Source organism: Phocoena sinus, chromosome 10 (assembly GCF_008692025.1).
Source record: "Phocoena sinus isolate mPhoSin1 chromosome 10, mPhoSin1.pri, whole genome shotgun sequence".
NCBI lineage: Eukaryota > Metazoa > Chordata > Mammalia > Artiodactyla > Phocoenidae > Phocoena > Phocoena sinus.
The window spans coordinates 74,768,889-74,792,280 of NC_045772.1; the positions used below are offsets into that span (position 1 = coordinate 74,768,889).

A 23,392-nucleotide genomic window follows, 5' to 3' on the forward strand; every position below is an offset into this window, starting at 1 on the left:
AAATGTGGGGAAGGAGAGTAAGAAAATGCAGATTCTTGGTGTTGTTTAGAATGTGTTTCCATCTATATGACTATCAGTCTAAAGCAAGCGGATATAGGAAGAGGATAATGTACTTGAAAAACAGGGCAACCACAAATCAAAAACATACAAGAGATTCACAAAAACCAAAAAGAAGAGAACGCAAGCATAAAATAAAAGGAAATGATCCAATGACAAAAGAAAAGCAAAAAGAAAGGAACAAAGAAGAAACAAAGAATCAACTGGAAAACAAGGTCTAATATGGCAATAAATACATATGTATCAATAATTACCTTAAATGTCAAGGGACAGAACGCTCCAATCAAAAGGCATAGAGTGGCAGCCTGGATAAAAAATAAGAGCTTACAATATGCTGCCTGCAAGAGAAAGAAACCCCCCCTTAGGGCAAAGGATATACATAGATTGAAAGCAGTGAGAGGATGGAAAAGATATTTCATGCAAACGGAAATAAAAAGAAAGAGGGTGTTGCAATACTCATATCAGACAAAATAGACTTTAAAGCAAAGGTGATAAAGGACATGATATAATGAAGAAAAGATCAATAATGAGAGGATTTCACACTCATCAACATATATGCACCTAATATAGAAACACCCAAATACATAAAATAAATACTAACAGACATAAAGGGAGAAATTGATGGGAATACATTAACAGTAGGAGACTTTAATACCCCAATCACATCAATGGACATATCTTCTAGACAGAAAATCAATAAGGCAACAGAGATCCTAAATTATACAATAGAACAGTTAGACTTAATTGATATTTTCAGGATATTACATCCAAAAAAAAAAAAAAACAGAATACACATTCTTTTCAAGTGCATATCAAACATTTTCTAGGATTGACCACATACTAGGGCACAAAGCTAACCTCAACAAATTTAAGAGTATAGAAATTATTTCAAACATCTTCTCTGACTACAACAACATGAAGCTAGAAATCAACCACAAGAAAAGAAATGAGGAAAAAAATGATTCCATGGAGACTAAACAACATGCTACTAAAAAACCAATGGGTCAAAGAGGAAATCAAAAAGGAAATTAACAAATACCTTGAGACAAATGACAATGAAAACACAACCATACAAAATCTATAAGATGCAGCAAAAGCAGTTCCTAGAGGGAAGTTCATAGCAATACAGGCCTTCCTCAAAAAGCAAGAAAAATCTCAAATAAACAACCTAACCTACCACTTAAAAGAATTATAAAGAGAAGAACCAACAAAACCTAAAGCCAAAAGAAGGAAGGAAATAATAAAGATCAGGGAGGAAATGAATAAAATAGAGATTATCAAAACAGTGAAAAACAAAAAATCAATAAAACCAAGAGCTGGTTCTTTGAAAGGATAAGCAAAGACGACATACCTCTGACCAGGCTCACCAAAAAGAAAAGAAAGTGAACCCCAAAAAACAAAATAAGAAATGAAAAAGGAGAAATCTCAACTTATACCACAGAAACATGAAAACATACCATGAACAATTATACACCAACAAATTTGACAACCTAGAAGAAATGGACAACTTTCTAGAAACATACAGCCCACCAAAATTGAATCAAGAAGAAAGAGATAATTGAACAGACTGATCACTAGAAGTGAAATAAAATCTGTAGTAAAAAAAATAATAAAAATCTCGCTACAAACAAAAGGACCAGATGGCTTCACAGTTGAATTCTACCAAACATACAAAGAAGAACTTATACCTATTTTTCTCAAACTCTTCCAAAAGATTGAAGAAGAGGGAACACTCCCAAAGACATCTATGAAGCCACCATCACCCTGTACCAAAACCAGACAAAGATACCATCAACAAAGAAAATTACAGACCAATATCTTTGGTGAATATAGATGCAAAAATTCTCAATAAAATATTAGCAAACTGAATCCAACAGCACATAAAAATATCATACACCATGACCAAGTGGTATTCATTCCAAGCTCACAAGGATGGCTCAACGTACACAAATCAATCAATGCAATACACCACATTAACAAAGAAAAGTCAAAAACTACATGATCATCTCCACAGATGCAGAAAAAGCATTTGACAAAATTCAACATCCATTCTTGATAAAAAAAACTCTTACCAAAGTGGGAATAGAGGGAATATATCTCAACATAATAAAAGCCATTTATGATGGACCCACAGCCAATATAATACTCAATAGTGAATACTCAATGGTGAAATACTCAATGGTAAAAGCCTTCCCATTAAAATCTGGAACAAGACAAGGATTCCCACTCTCACCACGTGTATTCAAGATAGAATTGGAAGTCCAGCCACAGGAATCAGACAAGACAAAGAGAGGCATCCAAATTGGAAGGGAAGAGGTAAAACTGTCACTATATGCAGATGACATGATACTATACATAGAAAACCGTAAGGACTCCACACAAAAACTTCTAGATCTAATAAATGAATTTAGCAAAGTAGCAGGATACAAGATTAACATTCAGAAATTGGTTTCATTTCCTTACACTAACAATAAAATATCAGAAAGGGAATGTAAAACAAAACAATACCTTTCAAAATTGCACCAAAAAAATAAAATGCTTAGGAATAAACCTGACCAAGGAGGTGAAAGACTTATATGCTGAGAACTATAAAATACTCTAAAACATTAATAAAGGAAATTAAAGAGGATTCAAAGACATGGAAATATATCACGTGCTCTTGGATTGGAAGAATTGGTATTGTTAAAATGGCAATACTACCCAAAGCCATCTACAGATTTAATGCAATCCCTATCAAATTGCCTATGACATTTTCACAGAACTAGAACAAATAATCCAAAATTTTATATGGAACCATAAAAGACCCAGAATTGCCAACCCTGAGGAACAAAAACAAAGCAGGAAGTATAACTCTCCCAGACTTCAGACAGTACTACAAAGCTACAATAAATAAAGTGGTATTGGTACAAAAACAGACATATGGATCAATGGAACAAAATAGAGAGCCCAGAAATAAATCTACACACCTATGGTAAATTAATCTTTAACAAAGGAGGCAAGAATATAAAATAAGAAACAGACAGTCTCTTCAGCAAGTTTTGCTGGGAAAGTTGGACAGCTGCATGTAAATCAGTGAAGTTAGAACATACCCTCACACCATGCACAAAAATAAACTCAAAATGGCTTAATGACTTAAACATAAGATATGACACCATAAAACTCCTAGATGAGAGCACAGGCAAAACATTCTCTGACATAAATTGTACCAATGTTTTCTTTGGTTCATCTCCCAAGGCAATAGGAATAAAAACAAATATAAATAAATGGTACCTAATCAAACTTACAAGCTTTTGCATAGCAAAGGAAACCATAAAATAAGCAAAAAGACAACCTATGGAAGGGGAGAAAAATATTTGCAAATGATGCAACCAACAGGGGCTTAATCTCCAAAATATACCAACAGCTCATACAACTCAACAGCAACAAAAAAAACAAAGAACCCAATCAAAAAATGGGCAGAAGCCCTTAATAGACATTTCTCCAAAGAAGACGTATAGATGGCCAAAAAGCACATGAAAAGATGCTCAAAATCACTAATTATTAGAGAAATGCAAATCAAAACTACAATGTGGTACCACCTCACACCAGTCAAAATGGCTATCATTTAAAAAATCTACAAAGAACAAATGTTGGAGAGGGTGTGGAGAAAAGGGAACCCTCCTACACTGTTGGTGGCAATGTAAGTTGGTGCAGCCACTATGGAAAACAGTATGGAGGTTCCTCAGAAAACTAAAAATAGAATTACATATGATCCAGCAATCCCACTCCTGGATGTATACCCAGACAAAACTATAATTCAAAAAGATGCATGCATCCCTATATTCATAGCAGCACTATTCACAATAGCCAAAACATGGAAACAACCTAAATGTCCATTGACAGATGAATGGATAAAGAAGATGTGGTACATATATACAGTGGAATACTACTCAGTCATAAAAAAGAACAAAATAATGCCATTTGCAGCAACATGGATGCAACTTAGAGATTATCATACTAAGTCAGAAAGAGAAAGGCAAGTACTATATGATATCACTTATATGTAGAATCTAAAATATGGCACAAATGAACCTATCTACAAAACAGAAACAGACTCACAGACATAGAGATCAGACTTGTGGTTGCCAAGGGGGTGGGGGGAGAGGGATGGACTGGGAATTTGGGATTCGTAGATGCAAACTATTACATTTAGAGTGGATAGACAACAAGGTCCTACTGTATAGCACAGGGAACTATATCCAATCTCCCGAGATAAACCATAATGGAAAAGAATATTAAATAAAGAATGTATATATATGTAAAGCTGAGTCACTTTGCTGTTCAGCAGAGATTGGCATAACATTGTAAATCAACTACACTTCAATAAAAAATAAATTTAAAAAATAAAAAGGACAAAATTGAAAAAAATTATAAAATAAAACAAAACGAAATGTTAAAAACAAAACCAGAAACAACCCAAGCAGCAGGAGCATCTAAGGAACGGAAACAATTAGCAACTGTGGGAGCTGGGATGTAATTAGATTTGGGTTCTTGTTGTTTTTGACTCCAATAATGGCTAAAATCTTTTTCTACATTTATTCTTTTAAAGGCTTTGTGCAAAAAAGAAAACACACAAGTTACTTTTATATTCTTGTAAAGAGTCTTTATAACTGCTGATAAGATGAGACAAAGAGAAGGCGGTCCCTATGGATGTTTTCTTAGCTTCACTACCTTGTAGGGTATGATTCTCAGCCAGGCAGAATTAAATGGGATGATGAAAAGCCCATGGATAATAACTTAAAATTAAAATTAAATAAAATCCAACTTAAAATTAAATAAAATCCTAAAATGAAAACAAATAAGTAAATAAATAAACACCTCCTACTGCTTTACAGATCATTTTGGCAGGTAAAGACCTTCTCCTGGTGGTTCCCCAGGCTTATGGGACTACCTTCAGAATTGCAGTTGTGCTGGTTTGGAGCTAGTTTTAAGGCTGTTGCTAGGTCTACTGTGGGATCTGCAGTCGGTATGCTTGTTACTAGGGGCTCAGGTGAGTGTGGATTATGTCTGATGCTGGGTGGATGAGACTGGCTCCAGTACTTTTGTTCAGTAGGGTTGTCCTGGCCATGGTTCCTTTTCAGGGTGTACCGTTGGGTCCTCAGTCAGTCAGCCTATTTCTAAGTTTGTGAACCGGTGTGACTTCCACTGGGACTCCCACAAGTACTCCAAACTTTTACACGTTATTATGTATCTGATGGAAATTATTACCATTAAAAGCAATAAGTAGAGCCCATAAATATTCACATATTTGGGTGATTTGTCATGTTAGTGCATTTAATCAAATAAAACGTATTATGTCTCTTGGATATATTTTATTTATTAGAGAAACCCATAGTTTTTCTACAAAGCAATCACTATTATTTGGGACCTTGAGTATTAAAAATCTCTCTCACATCAAGAAGATGTAAATGGGTAGGGTAATCAATGCATAAAGTTACTGAGAAGAATATTACTGAAAGAATATTACTGAAAATATATTTTGATATAAGATGATCACTAGTAGCTTTTGCAGAGAAGTTTTGGCTGATAGACTATCTAGCAGTCATACTAAAGGCATTTGTAAGGGAATAAATAAATGCCTTCATGACAAGAAGTGAAAGGCACCAGGTTGGACTACACATTTTTTAAATATTTCAGTATAAAACCTGACATTGTAATTGTTTTATCTGCTCTTTAAGGTGATAAATCCCAAAAAGAAAGGAAAAAAGAAGAAATATACTAATTCAGGAACAGTAAGTCAAATTTTATGTTATTCATTAAGGATTCAAATAAATGAATAAAAAATATATATAACATTTTGTATTGAATAAAAGCTACAAAAAACTGCGCTGTTTCACTTAGAGTTTTAATATGAATGTATATAATAAAAAATTAACTTGCTATGGGAATTGTAATGGAGAACACATTATAGGAGGTAGCGACCCAGCTTCCTGCAAGTTGTCCTAGGGGTTGAATGGCCTCTGAGAGAAAATGAAATTTTATTATGAATTCTTCATTCAATAAAATCACACTAGAGAAAATCAAGTAGACCTGAAAAAGTGTAAGTTGTAATAAGAAATATTATACTCTTTATAGGCTATACTTAAGACTTGTTTTATAAGATGTGAAAGTATTTGTTTATAGTGCATTAAAATTGACAACTCTGTGGAAATGCTGGACTAAATCAGTACAGGAAGGTGCAAAGATGAAAGTATGTTAAAATTGTGAAAAATCAAAATCATCCTATTTTGATAAAAAATATACTGAAAATTTTATCCTATGATTAACTGTCCTTGGGAGAAGAAAATATAAGTTCCCTCCAAGTTTTCTTTTAAAAGATTTTTATAAAGCAAGGCATTTAAAATATTAGATGGCCTCATTACAGGTCCCTGACAAAAACACCCATTTCTTTTTATACGGTTTAGCTCACTGATTTTGATTTTTTAGTTTTAACCATTTTCTAGCTTCCTATCATCTTTCCTTTATATCTAAAATGGGAAGTAACACAATGTCCTTGTAGATAATTTGCATGTTGTTATTCAAAGGAAGTAAACTGGTCATAGAAAGGAGTCATTTAATTTTTTGGCCCCTTTTCTTCTGATAATTTTAAATGTAAGAAAAATCAGTCCTAGTAAATTTTAATAAAGAATAATATCTTTATTAATTTTCAAAATACTAGGAAACATGATTTACTCTCTAACAAAAAAAGTCCATTTGGGGATGCAATTAGTACTAGCAGGTAATTCTGCCTCCTTTTTCTTTTCTTTTTTCAGGTCACGTTACTTTCTTTCGTGGTAGAAACAGAAGTTTCATTCCTTGACTATATTAAGGGAGGGTAAGTCATTCTCTGAAATTGTTTCATTGCTTAAGAAATGGTGAGAGGCAAGTTTGAATGTGTTTAGAAACTTCATGACAACAGCAGTCAGAGACATCACGTATATAAGCCTCTTACTAATTATAATTAAGCAGGGTTTTTTGTTTTGTTTTGTTTTGCCAATACTGATTTATTGCTAGAGTGTTGTCAAGCCAAAGAAGGATTGAGAGAATAAGGGGGGCCAAAGGAGCAAAGACAGTTTCCCCCAAAACAGAGAGCATACCCCCTTTTGCTCTTTGTTAAGAAAACAAAACAAACAAAAGCTATACTTGCCCAAATGGGGAACCTCTGCTATATATGGGCATCTTGAAACCTGCCACCTGGATACATAGACTAAGAAGCTACAGGGTGATTGTTTCAATAAAGTTAAAAGAAAACGTACTAAGTAGGAAAAAATGTTTGCCAACTCTCCTTAGTATTTCGATGTTTGTGTATATTTTTGTCTTTAGAAGATGGGAAAATAGAAAGTTGAATTTGTCATAAAAAATAGATTCCTGTATAAATAAACTCCTTGGTAGCTGTAGCTAATAGTTGATTAAAAAGATGGACATCTCTTAGCATGCTCTTTATAAACTTAAAAAAAGTGCTTGATAGATCTGGCTATAATTTGCATGTTGAAATGATGATTTGAAGTTTTAAAATACTAAAAATTCCTTTTAGTTTTTGTTTTGTTTGTCTTTTGGCTTTGCTTTGTGATCATGTGAAGTGGGTAATGTGTGTGTGTGTGTGTGTGAAAAATATCCAATAAGTATTGTCAGTAGTACAAATCAAGTAATACTTTGATGTGAATCTAACAGTAAAAGAAATTTTCAGAATCTATTACCAATAAATCACTTTTATTGGTTGTGCACATTCTCCTTTTGAGGATTCTTAGGGCTAATTAGAGCAAATGGGTTTCTACAATACTTAAGCAATAACAGTATTGACAACTGTCATTTTTATGCTCCTTATCACCTCCAAGATTTTTTTTTTTTTTTTTTTTGGTTTACACACATCCTACTTATATAGCACTGCCTGTGCTGGAAGAAATGCTAGTGACCTTTTACTGACAGAAGTCAGTGTATAAATGGAGCCCCAACCTATGAGGTACACTTTGTTCTAATCCTGGCTTCCCAAATGTTTTATAAAAACCCATTTTTTTATTTACAAATGGGATATGGAGAAATAGAGTTTGAAATTTACTACATAGTTAATCTAACTGGACTTATATTATTTTTTACATAATATTATCTAAAAAGGACATGAGAAATATCTGCATATAATTCATTTTTATATGAAGATGTATATAATAAATTTTTAAAATATACTACAATTACATGTTTACCTATTATTCATCACTATTTCTAATACTTATTATATAGATATTGTCCCTTTGATAATGGAATCCGAATTGAGAAGCAATATAATTATTGTATTCTGTGTCTTTATGTGTCTTTGCTCTTAAGGACTTGTTATAAGCAATTGGGCATAAAATTTTAATTCCGACTTTATTAATAATATGGTGAGGAGATCTGGCTTTGTCATGACACTCCTTATCACTTCAATTTCCTGTAGTTTACATGAGTCGCCTTAGTTTCTTTCATGAACTTAATGATATTTAATTTCCCTCTGAAGTTATTGCTTATATTCCTACAAAAAACTTGCTCTCACCTATCAATTTACTATACAGTGTAATTTGCGTATAATAATAGCTAACATCTGCTGACAGCTAAGTGCCTCAAGGTTATTAACTCTACCCATCTCTCTGTTGGTCCCTTTCCCTTTCTGCTCACCTCCTTTCTCCTTCTCCCTCTTTCTCTCATGAGTAATATTCATGTTGATAATTCTGTTTTCTAAAAAAGTAATGAAGTTTATTTACTTGATGTACTGTTAAATTTCAGTCTTCATATAATTAATATTTTCTATCTCATTGCTGCTAGTCAAAAATACAGTTTAATTTACATAGCCTAAGGGAAAATGATGCTTTGGCATGCAGGATATCTAAGAATTTTACCATCAGATATTTGTGAAGATTTAAACTTATTTAACTGTGAGTTATGTGTATTTATTATGATGGTTACTTCATAGAATTCCTGACTCTAACTATAGGAAATGAGGAATAGAGTTTTATGTTCTAATCTTTCTTAAAAATCTCTATTGGTATGAAAATAACAAATTGTAGCAATTTGAAATGGAGAACATGAAAGCCAGTGTGGAAATGTAGCTGCATCTATTCCAAATATTGCAGCAAATTACTTTTATTTTTCTTCACAGATTTCCTATTGATTATTTTAGACATTTTATGGGATTTCCCTGACGGTCCAGCAGTCAAGACTCTGTGCTTCCACTGCAGGGAGCACAGGTTCGATTCCTGGTTGGGGAACTAAGATCCCATCTGCTGTGCAGTTTGGCCAAACAAACAAACAAAAAAAGATAGACATTGTAAACTTTCTTCCCTTGCTATTAAGAAATCTCAACCTCCAAGTAGATAAATGCACCGCCATGATGGAAAATTATATTAAGACCAGACACATAATTACACAAACTTTCTGAATAATAGCAAAATAGAATATAATGAACTACATTCATTTTAAATTAGAACTAATTATAATAATTGACAGTTAATTATTATAGTTTCAATAATGGCTATTGACTCTCTTGTGAATAATATCAGCCAGAATTTCTAGTCTCTTGCAACTAAAAAAATACTGTAAACTGTTAAACAACTCAGTAATATTTGATACTCTTCAGAGTAACTTTTTTCTGAAACCACAGAAACTTTTTTTTTTAGTGTTTTATTTTCAGTTTTGAGGAAAAGAAGTATTATATCTTCCAAATTTTAAACATAAATATCTATATTTGTGTTTCACATTGTAAACATGAAATGTGAAATGGTAAAAAAAATAATATAAAATGAAAATAATTTATTATGAAACTAGAATCCCCTGTAGTCATACTCTCTAGAGATAATCACTGTTAAAAATGTATTTATTCCCAAACACACATCATTATTTTTAATGAGTGGGATAGCACTGTGCACAATAGTCTAATGTATATTTTTTTCATTAAATATACTGTGTATATATGTTTCTGTGTCAGTACTTATAGATCTACCATATTTTAATAGTTTTCCATCATATGGATGTACATAATTTAGTTTAAAAATCTCCTGTTGATACACACTTTAGTTGTATCCATTTTATTTTCATACTATAAACAAGGCTGCAATGTAAAGCCTGGTACATAGCTTTTTTGTACACTTCATTAAGCATTTCTGCAAGGTCACATCCTGGAAATAGTGTTGTTGGTTTAAATGGTATGCATATTTTACAATTTGTCAGGTATTTCTAAATTATTGTGTTAACAAAAGGATAATAATAATAATTTATTCTTCTAACATCTGTGTATGCAAGTTTACCATATACTTACCCTTACTGAATAGCATCACTACTTTTTCAACTTTGCTAATTTAATAGATAAATATTATAACTCATTGTCAGTTTTTATCTGTAAAACCTATTTATTAGCCGTTGTGACGTCCTTTGTGAAAGCCCATATTTAACCAGCCGTATCTTTGGAAACACAGGTTTCAGAACCTTCTATTTTTGCTTTTCCCCTGCTCCCTCCTCCCTAGTCCCACCAAAAAAGTTTGAGTATTTTCAACTGAAAACACAAGACCAAATGTAGTAGGGAGCTACATCCTTCAGTACAGTAAACACTTCAGATAAACTTCCCCAATATTCACATCTTGGTCTTTGACACCACTTCTCTTCTGCACACATCTAAAGAGACTCTTTTTAATCTAGTCTTGCCTTTTTCCCTGTGGTTACATTGAAGAAAAACAATAAAATTAACTAACACTTTGGGCTGCAATCAACGAAGCAATCCAAAATAGTATTTTGGAGGTCATAACTATTTGCAGATTTGTGGAGTTATCAAGGTTAGTTCTTTTGAAGAGATGTCCCACCATATTTCTAAATAAGTATGATATTTCAGAAGTGATTGGAACCAAGTGTTGAATTCAGTTTTGTTTTTATAAAAAATTATAGTAACTACTCAATACCAAGTATTAAAATACTTAAAATACCAAGATATCAGCATTTGTTACTGGTATTTGTGTATTGTTTTCTTGTTAACTTGGGTGAGCATCATTATTGCTAATTTGGGTGGCATCAATTCAGGAATGTACTCACCATATTCTAGTCTAGCAGAAACTATTGTTGAGTTTTGCTTATGCTGAATCTTAATTGACAAGTAAAACTAGATGTTTTCAAAAAAGGTGGAAGATCATCATATAAAATATTAGTAACAGCAGTTAAATTGGTACTCTGGCTAGCTGTGGGTTATCCAAAATAATATTAGTTTAGGTTTTCCTGTATTCATTTTGTTCTCTACATTAATTGTGTAAACTATTTTCCTTATACTGGACAACATGTGGGAGCATGAGAATAGACAAAGAGGGCAAAACAGGTGACTCGTGTGGAACATGTAGGACTAACAGATTGTGATTAAACTCTTAGAAGGAAATTCTTGAATCACACTTTAAAATGTAATCTCTCTTCTTGTTTCATCTTACAAAGAATAATGAATAGAAAGTTATGAAAATATTGTTTTCTCATGAATCCAAGTAGAAATTATGTATAGTTAAGAATGAACACATTTAAATATTAAAACTGTTCTCAATAGTCCTTTAATATCTTCCCCTTCAAAGGAACTTCTTTATATGTCTAATTCTTAGTATTGAGTATTCTAGGCTTCCATTACTATAGTCATTATTGATGTAGATATTTACCTGATTGATTCATTGTTTGTGAAACCATGTTGTTAGTGTGTTACTTTTCATTCATTGTCTCAGTTCCTAACACACTGTGTTTAGCTGCAGTAGACAGGTTTATGGATTGAGGTACACAGTGAGCAGATGAGACAGATGCATTCTCAATCAGACAAGGTCCAATTTTTATGGAAATATTCTGTGAAAGAAAATTTTAATTTTTAGACCTTCTTTTTTTCCTTTTTTTTTTTTTTTTTGTTTTTTTGCTAAGCAGAACCATGCTTTCCCTGGAGCATAAGATACAATTTATGACTTGAGGTAGTAAAGAGTTTTATTTTCTAAATACAATAATATCCACAAAGGAGGTCTTACTGTAGAGTAAAAAAAAATGGATTGCCTCTTCTGGGTTGTTGTCATTAGAGTTATTATTTTTAATCATGCTCTGTATGTTTTTCCTGTGGTTATTTTATTTCTCTTTACTTACTAAAAATGATTTTAATACTAAAATTCTGATACAATTGGAAAGCAAAGATGTTTACTCAGTAATCCTTAATGTATGACATTGAATATCCCAATTATCATTGATAAGGACAATGTCAGATTCATTGAAAATCAGAGACTTCTGAAATCTAAATACTCCTTTAGGGTAACATCATCATTTTTATAATAATTGTTATTTGTGAAATGGGTTTATTGACCTCTACAGACAACAGCTCACATTATGAGTATCTGAGGACAGAATCATGTTTCAATTTGGTTTTGTCTGCCTTTCGGTCCTCTATTTCTCTCACGTCTTCATGAAACTCCACTCCACCACTAACAGGACCAAGGAACAAATATATATAAAGTTTTTCACATTTCTTTGACTGGCAGATGAATGGGGAAAACAGATCTCAAATTCTCGTGCACACTGAGTACCCCTAAGCAACCAGAATGTCATGTCAACCTGAAACCCTAATCTACACTTTTATCAGAAAATTGAGTGTATTAGAAACTTGCAGGCCTACAGACTGTCATTTACTTCCTCTGAAGAAAGCCCAGAATGTCATCCACCTGGTCCCAAATGAGCTTCACAACCACTTATATACAGTGGTTGCTAGCTTCCCTGGTTACCATTTTAATTGTTCATTCTCAAAATATTTTTATAGGGCTGAACATAGAGTAGCCACTGAATAAATATAGATTAATTAGAAAGCCACTTTAAGCCTGACTTTCCACTCTTTTTCCCCAAATCTCTTAGCATAATGAAACATTAAAAACAAATAGGAATTTTAAATGAAGAGTGTGACAATTTAGTTAACTGGATTACAAACCCCCATGTCTGTCTAGCTCAGATTTTATCATCTTGTGACCTTCCTCTTTCCATGCCTCATATCATAATCACCAAACAAAACAGATGGACCAGGCTTTCCAGGATAAGAAAAAAATGCTTTTGTGTTGCCTCTGCCAGAAATCATCTCAACTCTGTACTGGGTTTTAGTGACTTGGAAGAAGGCAAGATCAAGATAAGAAGCATGAACTGCTTATTTTCCTCACATATTAACAGAAAGGGAGCATGAGAGAAGATAATAGGGGAGACCCTAAGTGGGCAAGTTCTGGGAAAGAATCAAAATAGGGGGTAAATGTTTGGCAAAAAATCAAGTCGGTTAAATAAGTGGTTCCTGAAGGCAATGCATAATAGTGGCCAAGAATTTGGGTTCTGGCACTAACTGCCTGGTTCAAATCCTAGATTTGTCTTTTGTTGGCATAACCTGTTTCTGTTTCTATGAAATAGAAAAAATAATAATAATGCCTATCTCACAGAGTGACTGTGGATTAAATGGCATATACCCTTGATAAATGCTAGCTATCATTTTTCTGAATAATCTGAATTTGTTTAACGTTCTAATATGTCTTTTCTCATTGTTGGTGGTAAATGTCCTAATTAACAGAGACATGGAGAGAAAAAGACATATTCAACTTTATAAAGTCAATAACAGTCTCTTTTTTTTTTTTAGTTCAATTCTCTTTGGAGGATCATGCCAGGTTATTCCTTCCATTGTAATCAATCACAACCCAAACTCTTGACACTGAATCTAAAACTTGTCTGAAATTATATGCAAAAGGTTTATATCCCACTCCAAGTAAAAAGTCTTAGGAGAAAAATTAAAGCTATCTACCTATTATAGACTCATTGTAGAGGCTAAAAGTGGACTTCTTAATATGCTTATTTTAAAGGTGAGTTGAATATAAGTAAGTGCCATTATTAACGAGCTCCATAAGGATTTTTTAAAAATACTTGAAGCAAGTGCAATGATGCTATAAAATATTTGCCTTGGTTTTATACAGTTGGTAGCATTATATTAGATATGTTGTCTCAGGGAGCACATCTTGCCAGAACATACAACACGAATTTTTTTCCTAGTCCAGTTTCTTTTTGAAAACTGAATATACATAACTAAGATTTTTTATAGTGCTTCTTGTTGTGGCACCCAAGTGTTCTGCATTCATCAAATAAGTTGAGAGCTAAACCCTGCAGTGCTGAATGGGTAAAAATATAATAAAAGTAAAGCCATTCTGCTTTCTAGAAATACATTCACCTAAAACATTATCATATCTAAACTAAACTCATCTAAAATGTGATTTAGAAAAGAAACTTATGGAAGTATTAAGAAGACTCATAAACACTGTTTTGGTTAATGCTTGATTCTAATTTTTATATATACAAAATGCATGCTTGAGAATTCTAAAGATGTCCAGTTATAGCCTTTAAGATTGTGATTTAATTGCCAGCTTATGTTATTTTCAAATGATTTTTTCAGAACTATATATTTCAGAGTCAAAGGAAATTGCATGTATGTTTCATCATCAGAACCAGTGCTAATTTAGCCAAAATATTGACAATCTATTTTGTACCAGGCAGTTTCGTAGTTATATTTCATTATCAGAGTGTATACTTTTAGCCACACTGTCTAAAATAGTTTCTTTCTGGTGGGAACTGAAAGCTTGGCAGCCAGGGGAAAGGGAAACAGAGTTAAGCAAATAAGAGTGGTTTACCAAGGGCAGGTTGTGGAAGGGTGGGAAAATTTATCACTGACATTGCTTAGAACTGCTAGTGTATGGTGATATTAAAATGTAGACTGTGTATTAGTAGATTACATTATTGTTTTTAAGGTATCTGCAGACAATGTACCTTCTACTGCCTACACCCTTGGGGGCTCATTACCCCAGCCGTGATATACAACTTACCTTCACTATGGGAAGAATTAATGAAAAAAGAAATATATATATGTTAATGTAAAGAGAGAAGTATTTCATCTGCCTCAACAGAGGAAAGGATTAATATGAATAAGGAAAGGATGACATGGTTGCTCAAGAGATTGGTCCTCCAGCACGCAGAATATTTATTATATGCAGGTACTTCAAGATTTTATTTCTGATAAGTAGAGGGCTTCTTCAAAGTAGCTGGTACCTTTTTATCATATGAGAAAATTGAGATTCAGGGACATGGTAAGTTTGCAAATGAGTCACATCTAGCTAGCTAGTTGTAATTCTGAAATTCAAACTCCAATCTATAATTTAAAAGTTCATAGCTTTCCTGCTAGGCATCATGCCTCTTCAGCAACTACCTCATTTAAAATGGGACTCTAGGGAATCCCCTAGCAGTCCAGTGCTTAAGACTCAGTGCTTTCACTGCTGTGGGCCCAGGTTCAATCCCTAATTGGGGAACTAAGATTCTGCAAGCTGCAGTGTGGCCAAAAAAAAAAAAAAGGGATTCTATTGGATACTGCTTCTCTTTTTGGTTAGAGGTTGATATGTTTTGTTGTTTTCTTTATGTCATTATGAGATATTTTCTAAACTAATGACTTGAAAAAAGGTTGGCCATCTTGCATACCTACCTTGATAAGGAGTTCTTGAACTATAGGATGATCAGCTTACCTACTTGCAAAGTTGTATTTTGGAACACTTTAATTGTGTTAAAAATAATACTGAAATTAATCTTCAAAACCTGGAGAGTGTACAAAGGTTTGTTAATTTATGAAAACTAGATTTAATAAGGATCAAAACTATTAGCATAAAGAGTTTAGGAATCATATCACTTGTCTCCAGTTTTTTTTTATTTTTACTTTTGACATTTCACTGATCCCATAGAAATACAAAATTTTAGGAAGGATAGGAAGGAAAATAAAGCTAGGATCAAAGCTTATAATTACTTCCTTCAGGGGGATTTTGTTTTAGGAAGTACCCAGATGACACCTTCTAACAAAATTAGATCCTTTATGGTGCTATTTTGGTTTGGGTAGATTGGGACCTTAGAAGCCAGTGTGAAGGAAAGGAAATCTGACATGGGAGGATCAGGTTGTAGGAAAAACCTGAAACTCTGATAGCTCTAGAAATTGGATAAATATTACACCAGTTTTCAAAGAAATATGCTAAACTTGGGTTCTAAAAAACTAGCTTCAATATGGTGATAATAATCATAACAGCTACTTCTTGAGTGCCTGCTATAAAAGACAGGTGCTTTTCTTGTCCTTACAACAACAATCCAAGAAAGATTTTGTTAACCCTAGCTCATTACAAATGAGGTGCAGAGAGGTTAAATAGCCTTTCAAAGATCATATTGCAGATAGGTGAAAGTACACAAATTTGCATTTGTGTATCTCAAAGCCTGCCCTCGTTCTAGCAGACCTCACTTGTCAAGGGCAAATAATCCTGTCAGTAGTTTATGGGCACAGGAATCCGGAATTTTGAAGATGTAGCAAAATTTAGAGTCAGGCAGCTGTCTGTGTTGTCATTCAGGTAGTTGAACTGCTTTTAAGAAAGAGGGGAGGGCTTCCCTGGTTGAGAGTCCGCCTGCCCATGCAGGGGACATGGGTTCATGCCCCAGTCCGGGAAGATCCCACATGTCGCGGAGCAGCTGGGCCCGTGAGCCATGGCCGCTGAGCCTGTGCGTCCGGAGCCTGTGTTCCGCAACAAGAGAGGCCACAACAGTGAGAGGCCTGCGTACCTCAAAGAAAAAAAAAAGAAAAAAAGAGGGAAAGGCAAGGCAGAAAAGTTCAAGGTTTAGCCCATGGTGAGCTAGGGTCAAGAAGGATTAGGCTGGATAATAGTCCCTGAGGAAGTGAACCTGAGTTCAGGGCAGGTTCCAGAACCCAAGGGTGAGCTAGAGTGCATCTCAGTAAATCAAGGCAGAAGCATAGTCTCGGTATCGGCAAGGAAAGAATGAAAAGAATATTAGAGTTGGGTGGGCATCTCAACTTCATTTAGGGTTCTAGATTCCAATAGATAGTTGGTCTGATTCAGCCTTTGTCAAGATTAATTTAAAGAAAGGTGGAGAAAGTTCATCTTTCATGTTGGATAACGTTCAGTTTGTGCAACTGAACAGAATTTGAATTTGGGAAGAAAGTGAAACAATCCTTCTGCACATCCCCATCACAGTTGTTAGTTCTTGATTATTAATTCATAACAGCTGTAGAAAAGTTATCTAAGATGGTATCACTCTGTGTGTGTGCATACATGTGTGTATGTGTAGATTTCTTTGACATGCACATACGTTTTCTATGTATCTTTGATGTGCTAGTTAAGATTTCCACATTAACATCTGATTTATGTCATTCACAACTTTCAGAAAGGTGGCAGAATGAAATAAGGACATTTTCCAAGAATATATTTCAGTAGTACTAGGGCATATGCATTGGGAAGTGTCATGAGATGTTACTACTAACTCATGAAAATTTGCAGCCGTGCCTTTTTTATACTATCTGGGTTTCTTGAAATCCTGTTCTTTTTTTGTCTACTTCTAAAACATAAAATGAGAGCTACAGTAACACTTCCTAAGCAAAATGTCTCAAGGATTTATATGTGATAGCTTTATGAATACTCTGTCAAGAGAAATTTCATGTGAATTCAGTTGTGTTGTTGTTGTTGTTTTTTAACTTTGACTCATGGTTGCTTCTTTTTTCTCTAACATTAGGTTTCAAAAACTATTAAAGGTAAAGTAAATAAATTTAAAAAAATAAAAAGGTAACAATTACTGATGAAGATTTATTTTAATTTTATGACAAATCATTTATCAAAGTCTTCAAGAAATCTGTTTTAGCCTAAAGTTGTAGTATTGCTAGCAACTTTCTTTAAAACTTTTATTAGCTAATATTTTCAAAATACATAGAATGTGGCCCTTGGCATAATAAGTATACATTATAATATGAATGAGAACGTTTAAGAATCATGAGAATGAACAAGCTGTTATCCACAGTAAATGCACAGCTGTGTTTTAAGTTAGGCTATTGATTGTGAATTACATGATAATCTGCTGTGCTGTTTTGTCATTGTTTTTAATTGTGGAAAGTTGAAATTGAGCTCTATGAGTTCAATGATAGTGTTTGCTTTGCTCCCATTTTCTGTTTATCACTTAACACAGTGCTTGACAATCAGAAGATGCTCAATAAATAATTGTTGAATTGTAGTTTTTTAGATGGAAAAATCCAAATGGTGTGATAATAAGTTAAGGGACTATCACAACCATGAAATGATTTGTGAGCCATCATATTTCCCTTCTGATTAGAATACTGTTGATTCAACACAGTAAAGGAGTGAGATTCTTTTTGATATGCAGAATGAAACAAGGAAGTAATCAAATCTTGAAATCAATTAACCACCAAATATGCATCAACGATTGTTTTACTTGTTGAGATTTTCTGTTGCACCATGATTATCAAATGGTCTTAGTTATCATTTAGTGCTAAATGCACCTGTCTTTTGTATTGTTTTGAAATGTCCCAAGCTTCAAGCTTCATAGGTACTCCTGGTACAGCCTGGCTCCCCGCCTTCTTCCCTCCTTTCTTTCTTTATTTCTTTTTTCCTTCTTTCTTTCCTCCCTCCCTTCCTTCCTTCCCCCCTCCCTTCCTTCCTCCCTTCCTGCCTTCCTTCCTTCCTCCCTTGCTCCTCTGTCCCTTCTTTCCTTTTTCCTTCCTTTTTCCTTCCTCTTCCTTTCATTTCTTTCTAAATTTTCTCTCTCTTTTTTTTTTACACTTTTTGTTGTACCTAATCTACTTGGTTTTATAATTTGGTTTGTTTAGCTAGCTAAAGGTTTCAGTAAATAAATACTTTTCTCTCATTTTTTATTCTTATATACAGTATACTTCTTCAGTTAGTAGCCATATCTTTTCTTTGCAGCTTTGCTAGGTACAACTGGCTTTGAAATGACCTTTGTATCTCTGATTATTGAAGGTTTTTTTACCTACAACTAATGCTTCTAAGGAGTTGGTATTTATGCTACACATCCTGGGCTAACTTGGAAAATATATTAGAAACAGTCATAAAATGAACACATTCATCCAACAAACACAGTGATGTTCCAATATGTGGAAAGTAGACACTGCTATAAGAGAGAGTTGAGCCAAAACAAGGTGTCTATCCCTAAAACCTAAGGAAGATTGAACCAGACACAACTGCTATATTGACTCTTATAATGTGCTAAAAGCCATGTTCTTGAAGCTTAGAGTTATTTTTCATTCCTAAGGAAGTGTCATTTGAGTAAAAGAACATAAAAAGGCATTTATAACAATTATCTTGTGATTTATGTATATAACATTAGTGATAGAAGAAAGACAGATTTGTCCAAGCATGAGACTATGCCCTGGCATCTTTATCGTTAAGGATATCTGTATAGTATCATTTTTCAGTTTGTAACATAATAATCACTATCCTTTATTGTGGTTTTATTATAACCAGACAGTTCACAAATATTTAATTGTACAATTAGAGTAGCATAGAGTTTATAAATATGGTCTTGGAGGTTATATGTGAATTTGAATTCCAGTACTGGCATTTATTACTTATGTGGAAAGTTAAGTTTTATGAGCATAGATTTCCTCAACTATAAAAGGAGAATACTAGTACCTTCCTTTAAAAATTATTATGAGGTTAATTGATAAAAGCTATATAAAAACACATTCTATATGTATATGTTTTATATATATATGTATGTCTGTATGTATATGTATATATATACATATATGTGTATATATATATATACACACACACACACACACACACACACACACACACAAAGATAATGTTTCATGTAGTTTTTCTGTCCATCCTTGCTTAATTGTTATGTGCCAGGTACCTGCCTTCTGAGAGTTCTAAAACTTGGCTAATGTCAGCAACTGGGTTGCTGAAATTCAAACCCCATCCTTTCAGACTCAAAAGCTAATAAACCCTTTCTAATATACCATACTATACCCTATATTATAGTCACTTTCTCTCTAGTAGCAGAATGAAAAAGCAATGTCCTGATGGTGACTGTTCTTTTCAGTTCCTCAAAGGGATTTATTATCTCAAAATATTCTCCCAAATGTTTCACTGATTCTTTTTCTAAAAGTTTTATGTGCTAAAAGTGTTATGCTCCAAATTAGCCTATATTCTTAGCCTCTAAACCTAATTTCTACTCTGAGAAAAAAATTACCATATAGCTATAAAGAGAATCTATATTAGTTTTTATTAATGTAAAGCAACAAAGGTTGTTTATTCTTTAGGGAAAAAACGTGAATTTGTTTCAACACCTGAGCAGTATTAAGGGTTTTTCAGCTGAATTTTTATAGAAAGAAGGAAATGTTACTATACTTTATACTAAGAGAACTACAAGGGACCCTATAGTGCCATACCCATCATCATCACCATCCTCTTCATCATCACACCACCATTTAAATAACAGCTCAAACTTTGAAGTGTTAAATCAGTTGTACAGTGTATCAAAATTAATTTGTTATTTAAAATAGTCTAAGCAACCATGTTTTCAAATTATTTACTTTTTAAATTAAAAATTATTTTGTAAATTAGATATGACAACAGGTTACCCCAGTAATTATATCATTGTCACTTATTTGTGTTTTTATGCCTTCTTTGGTGAGAAAGTGGAATTACATATAGAAAGACTTAGAGATATATCCAAAAGAGTGACTTTTTAATGCGAATGCCACCTCCTTGGTTTCTACCAGAAAAAAAAAGAAAAAAAAAAAAAAACCCACTAATACAGTAAAATAATTTGGGGTAACTACCATGTGCTGAAATTTTTAAGTATATATAACAATTTCATCTATTTAAATATTTATCCATATCTATAAATACATGCAAGTACACAGGAATGCTGTGAGCACTGAGCACTGAGCACTGATCAGTATTTGAAATACTTGAGTTCTGAAGAAAGCAAAAGAAAATCCTGTGTTTTCAGGATTGTTGGAATTAGTTTAAGGAACGATATTATTAGACATTATTTTAGCAATGCCATACTTTTAAGGACATAATAATTTCACATCGACTACAGAATAGTTTTGAAAAGAAATTAATAATAAATGTTGACATTGGAGACTGGCAAATAATTATTTATAGTTTGACTTCATTATGAGCTCCTCACTTAGTTATTGTGCTTTCATCTAGGAGCTATTTTTATTCCTGATGCTTTATTTTGTATTTTACAGTTGCATGATCGTAAAGGTATTTTGCCAGGTTCTTAGCTTGTAAAACTGCCTAACTGATACTATTCAGTGTGTGCTGTAACATAGTTGCTAGTAATAACATTTAAGAAAATTACTGATGTTAAAAATGTAACAAAAATTGAAATCAAACTTCTTTTTATGAGGTTATTCAGTTATTAATGATTCTAATTTACTTATATTTTAGAACACAAATCAATTTCACAGTGGCTATTGATTTTACTGCATCAAATGGTGAGTATTATGACTATCGCATAATAAAAATTATCAGCAATTACATTAAAAAATAAATATTTATTTTCATGAGGTTTAGATGTTTTCTTTCCATGAATACATACTTCTGAAGTGTTTCCTACAAACTTCAGATAACTTTTCTTTTTTCAGTATTATGAAATAGTTCAGGTATACAAAAGACTATAAGAAATACAACAAAAGTGCATAATAGTCCCATTCAAATTTATTAAATATTGAAATATTGTCTTTTTTGTTTTACATATTTTTAAAAGGAAAATTTTAGATCTAGTTAAGCTCGTTGTGTACCCTGCCTCATTTTTTCTACACTCCCTTCTTCTCCATGCATAACTACAATTCTGAAGTGTGTCTAACTATAATCCTCATTTTTATAGTACTTTTCTGTGTATTAATTTATACAAATGTAATTCAAATACATGTACAGTAGCAGCTTACTTTACTTTTACTCAGTTATTTTTAAGAATTACTTATGTTAACACATTTATATTTAATTAATTTAGATGGACCATCATATAACACCCCATGTATGGATATTCCTAATTTGTATATCAAACATTTTAAGAAAGGAAAGAGAGTGGACTTTTAACTATATTTTGAAGTGACTTTGTTTCAAACAGAACAGTCATTTAAAATGAGTTATTATATATCATAAGAACATGAGTCTCATTATTATTTTATTTTTACTAGATCTCTACTGGCGTATAATTGCTTCACAATACTATGTTCGTTTCTGTTGTACAAAAAAGTGAATCAGCCATATGCTAACATATGTCCCCATATCCCCTCCCTCGTGAGCCTCCCTCCCATCCTCCCTATCCCACCCCTCTAGGTCATCACAAAACACTGAGCTGATCTCCCTGTGCTATGCTGCTGCTTCCCACTAGCTATTTTACATTCGGTAGTGTATATATGTCGATGCTACTCTCACTTCGCCCCAGCTTCCCCCTCCCACCCCGTGTTCTCCAGTCCATTCTCTATGTCTACATCTTTATTCCTGCCCTGCAACTAGGTTCATCAGTACCATTTTTTTTTTTTTTTAGATTCCATATATATGTGTTAGCATATGGCATTTGTTTTTCTTTCTAAATTACTTAACTCTGTATGACAGACTGTAGGTATAGCCACTTCACTACAAATAACTCAATTTCATTTCTTTTTATGGCTGAGTAATATTCCATTGTATATATATGCCATACCTTCTTTTTTTTTTAACATCTTTATTGGAATATAATTGCTTTACAATGGTGTGTTAGTTTCTGCTTTATAACAAAGTGAATCAGTTATACATATGTTCCCATATCTCTTCCCTCTTGCATCTCCCTCCCTCCCACCCTCCCTATCCCACCCCTCTAGGTGGTCAGAAACCACCGAGCTGATCTCCGTGTGCTATGCAGCTGCTTCCCACTAGTTATCTATTTTACATTTGGTAGTGTATATATGTCCATGCCCCTCTCTCACTTTGTCACAGCTTACCCTCCCCCCTCCCCATATCCTCAAGTCCATTCTCTAGTAGGTCTGTGTCTTTATTTCCATCTTACATCTAGGTTCTTCATGACCTTTTGTTTTTTGTTTTTGTTTTTTTTTTAGATTCCATATATAGGTGTTAGCATACAGTATTTGTTTTGCTCTTTCTGACTTACTTCACTCTGTATGACACACTCTAGGCCCATCCAATTCACTACAAATAGTTCAATTTCATTTCCTTTTATGGCTGAGTAATATTCCATTGTATATATGTGCCACATCTTCTTTATCCATTCATCTGTCAATGGATATTTAGGTTGCTTCCATGTCCTGGCTATTGTAAATAGTGCTGCAGTGAACATTGTGGTACATGGCTCTTTGAATTATGTTTTTTTCTCAAGTAGTGGGATTGCTGTGTAATATGGTAATTCTATTTTTAGATTTTTAAGGAACCTCCATAGTGTTTTCCATAGTGGCTGTTTCCATTTACATTCCCACCAA

The 23,392-nt window shown here is 33.3% G+C and overlaps 1 protein-coding gene across 5 annotated transcripts in view; it reads left to right on the forward strand.

Moving 5' to 3' along the window:
• The window catches only part of CPNE8 (copine 8), a 323,255-nt gene that overhangs the window by 243,410 nt on the left and 56,453 nt on the right, over positions 1–23,392 (forward strand). For all 5 annotated transcript variants that reach the window (XR_004351899.1, XM_032646596.1, XM_032646594.1 and 2 more), the window contains 3 exons: positions 5,775–5,828; positions 6,849–6,910; positions 21,363–21,409. Coding sequence is in view for 4 of the 5 variants with exons in the window: in XM_032646596.1 (XP_032502487.1) it covers positions 5,775–5,828; positions 6,849–6,910; positions 21,363–21,409 (163 nt within the window). In the remaining variant the exon portion in view is untranslated. The remainder of the gene's footprint in view (positions 1–5,774; positions 5,829–6,848; positions 6,911–21,362; positions 21,410–23,392) is intronic.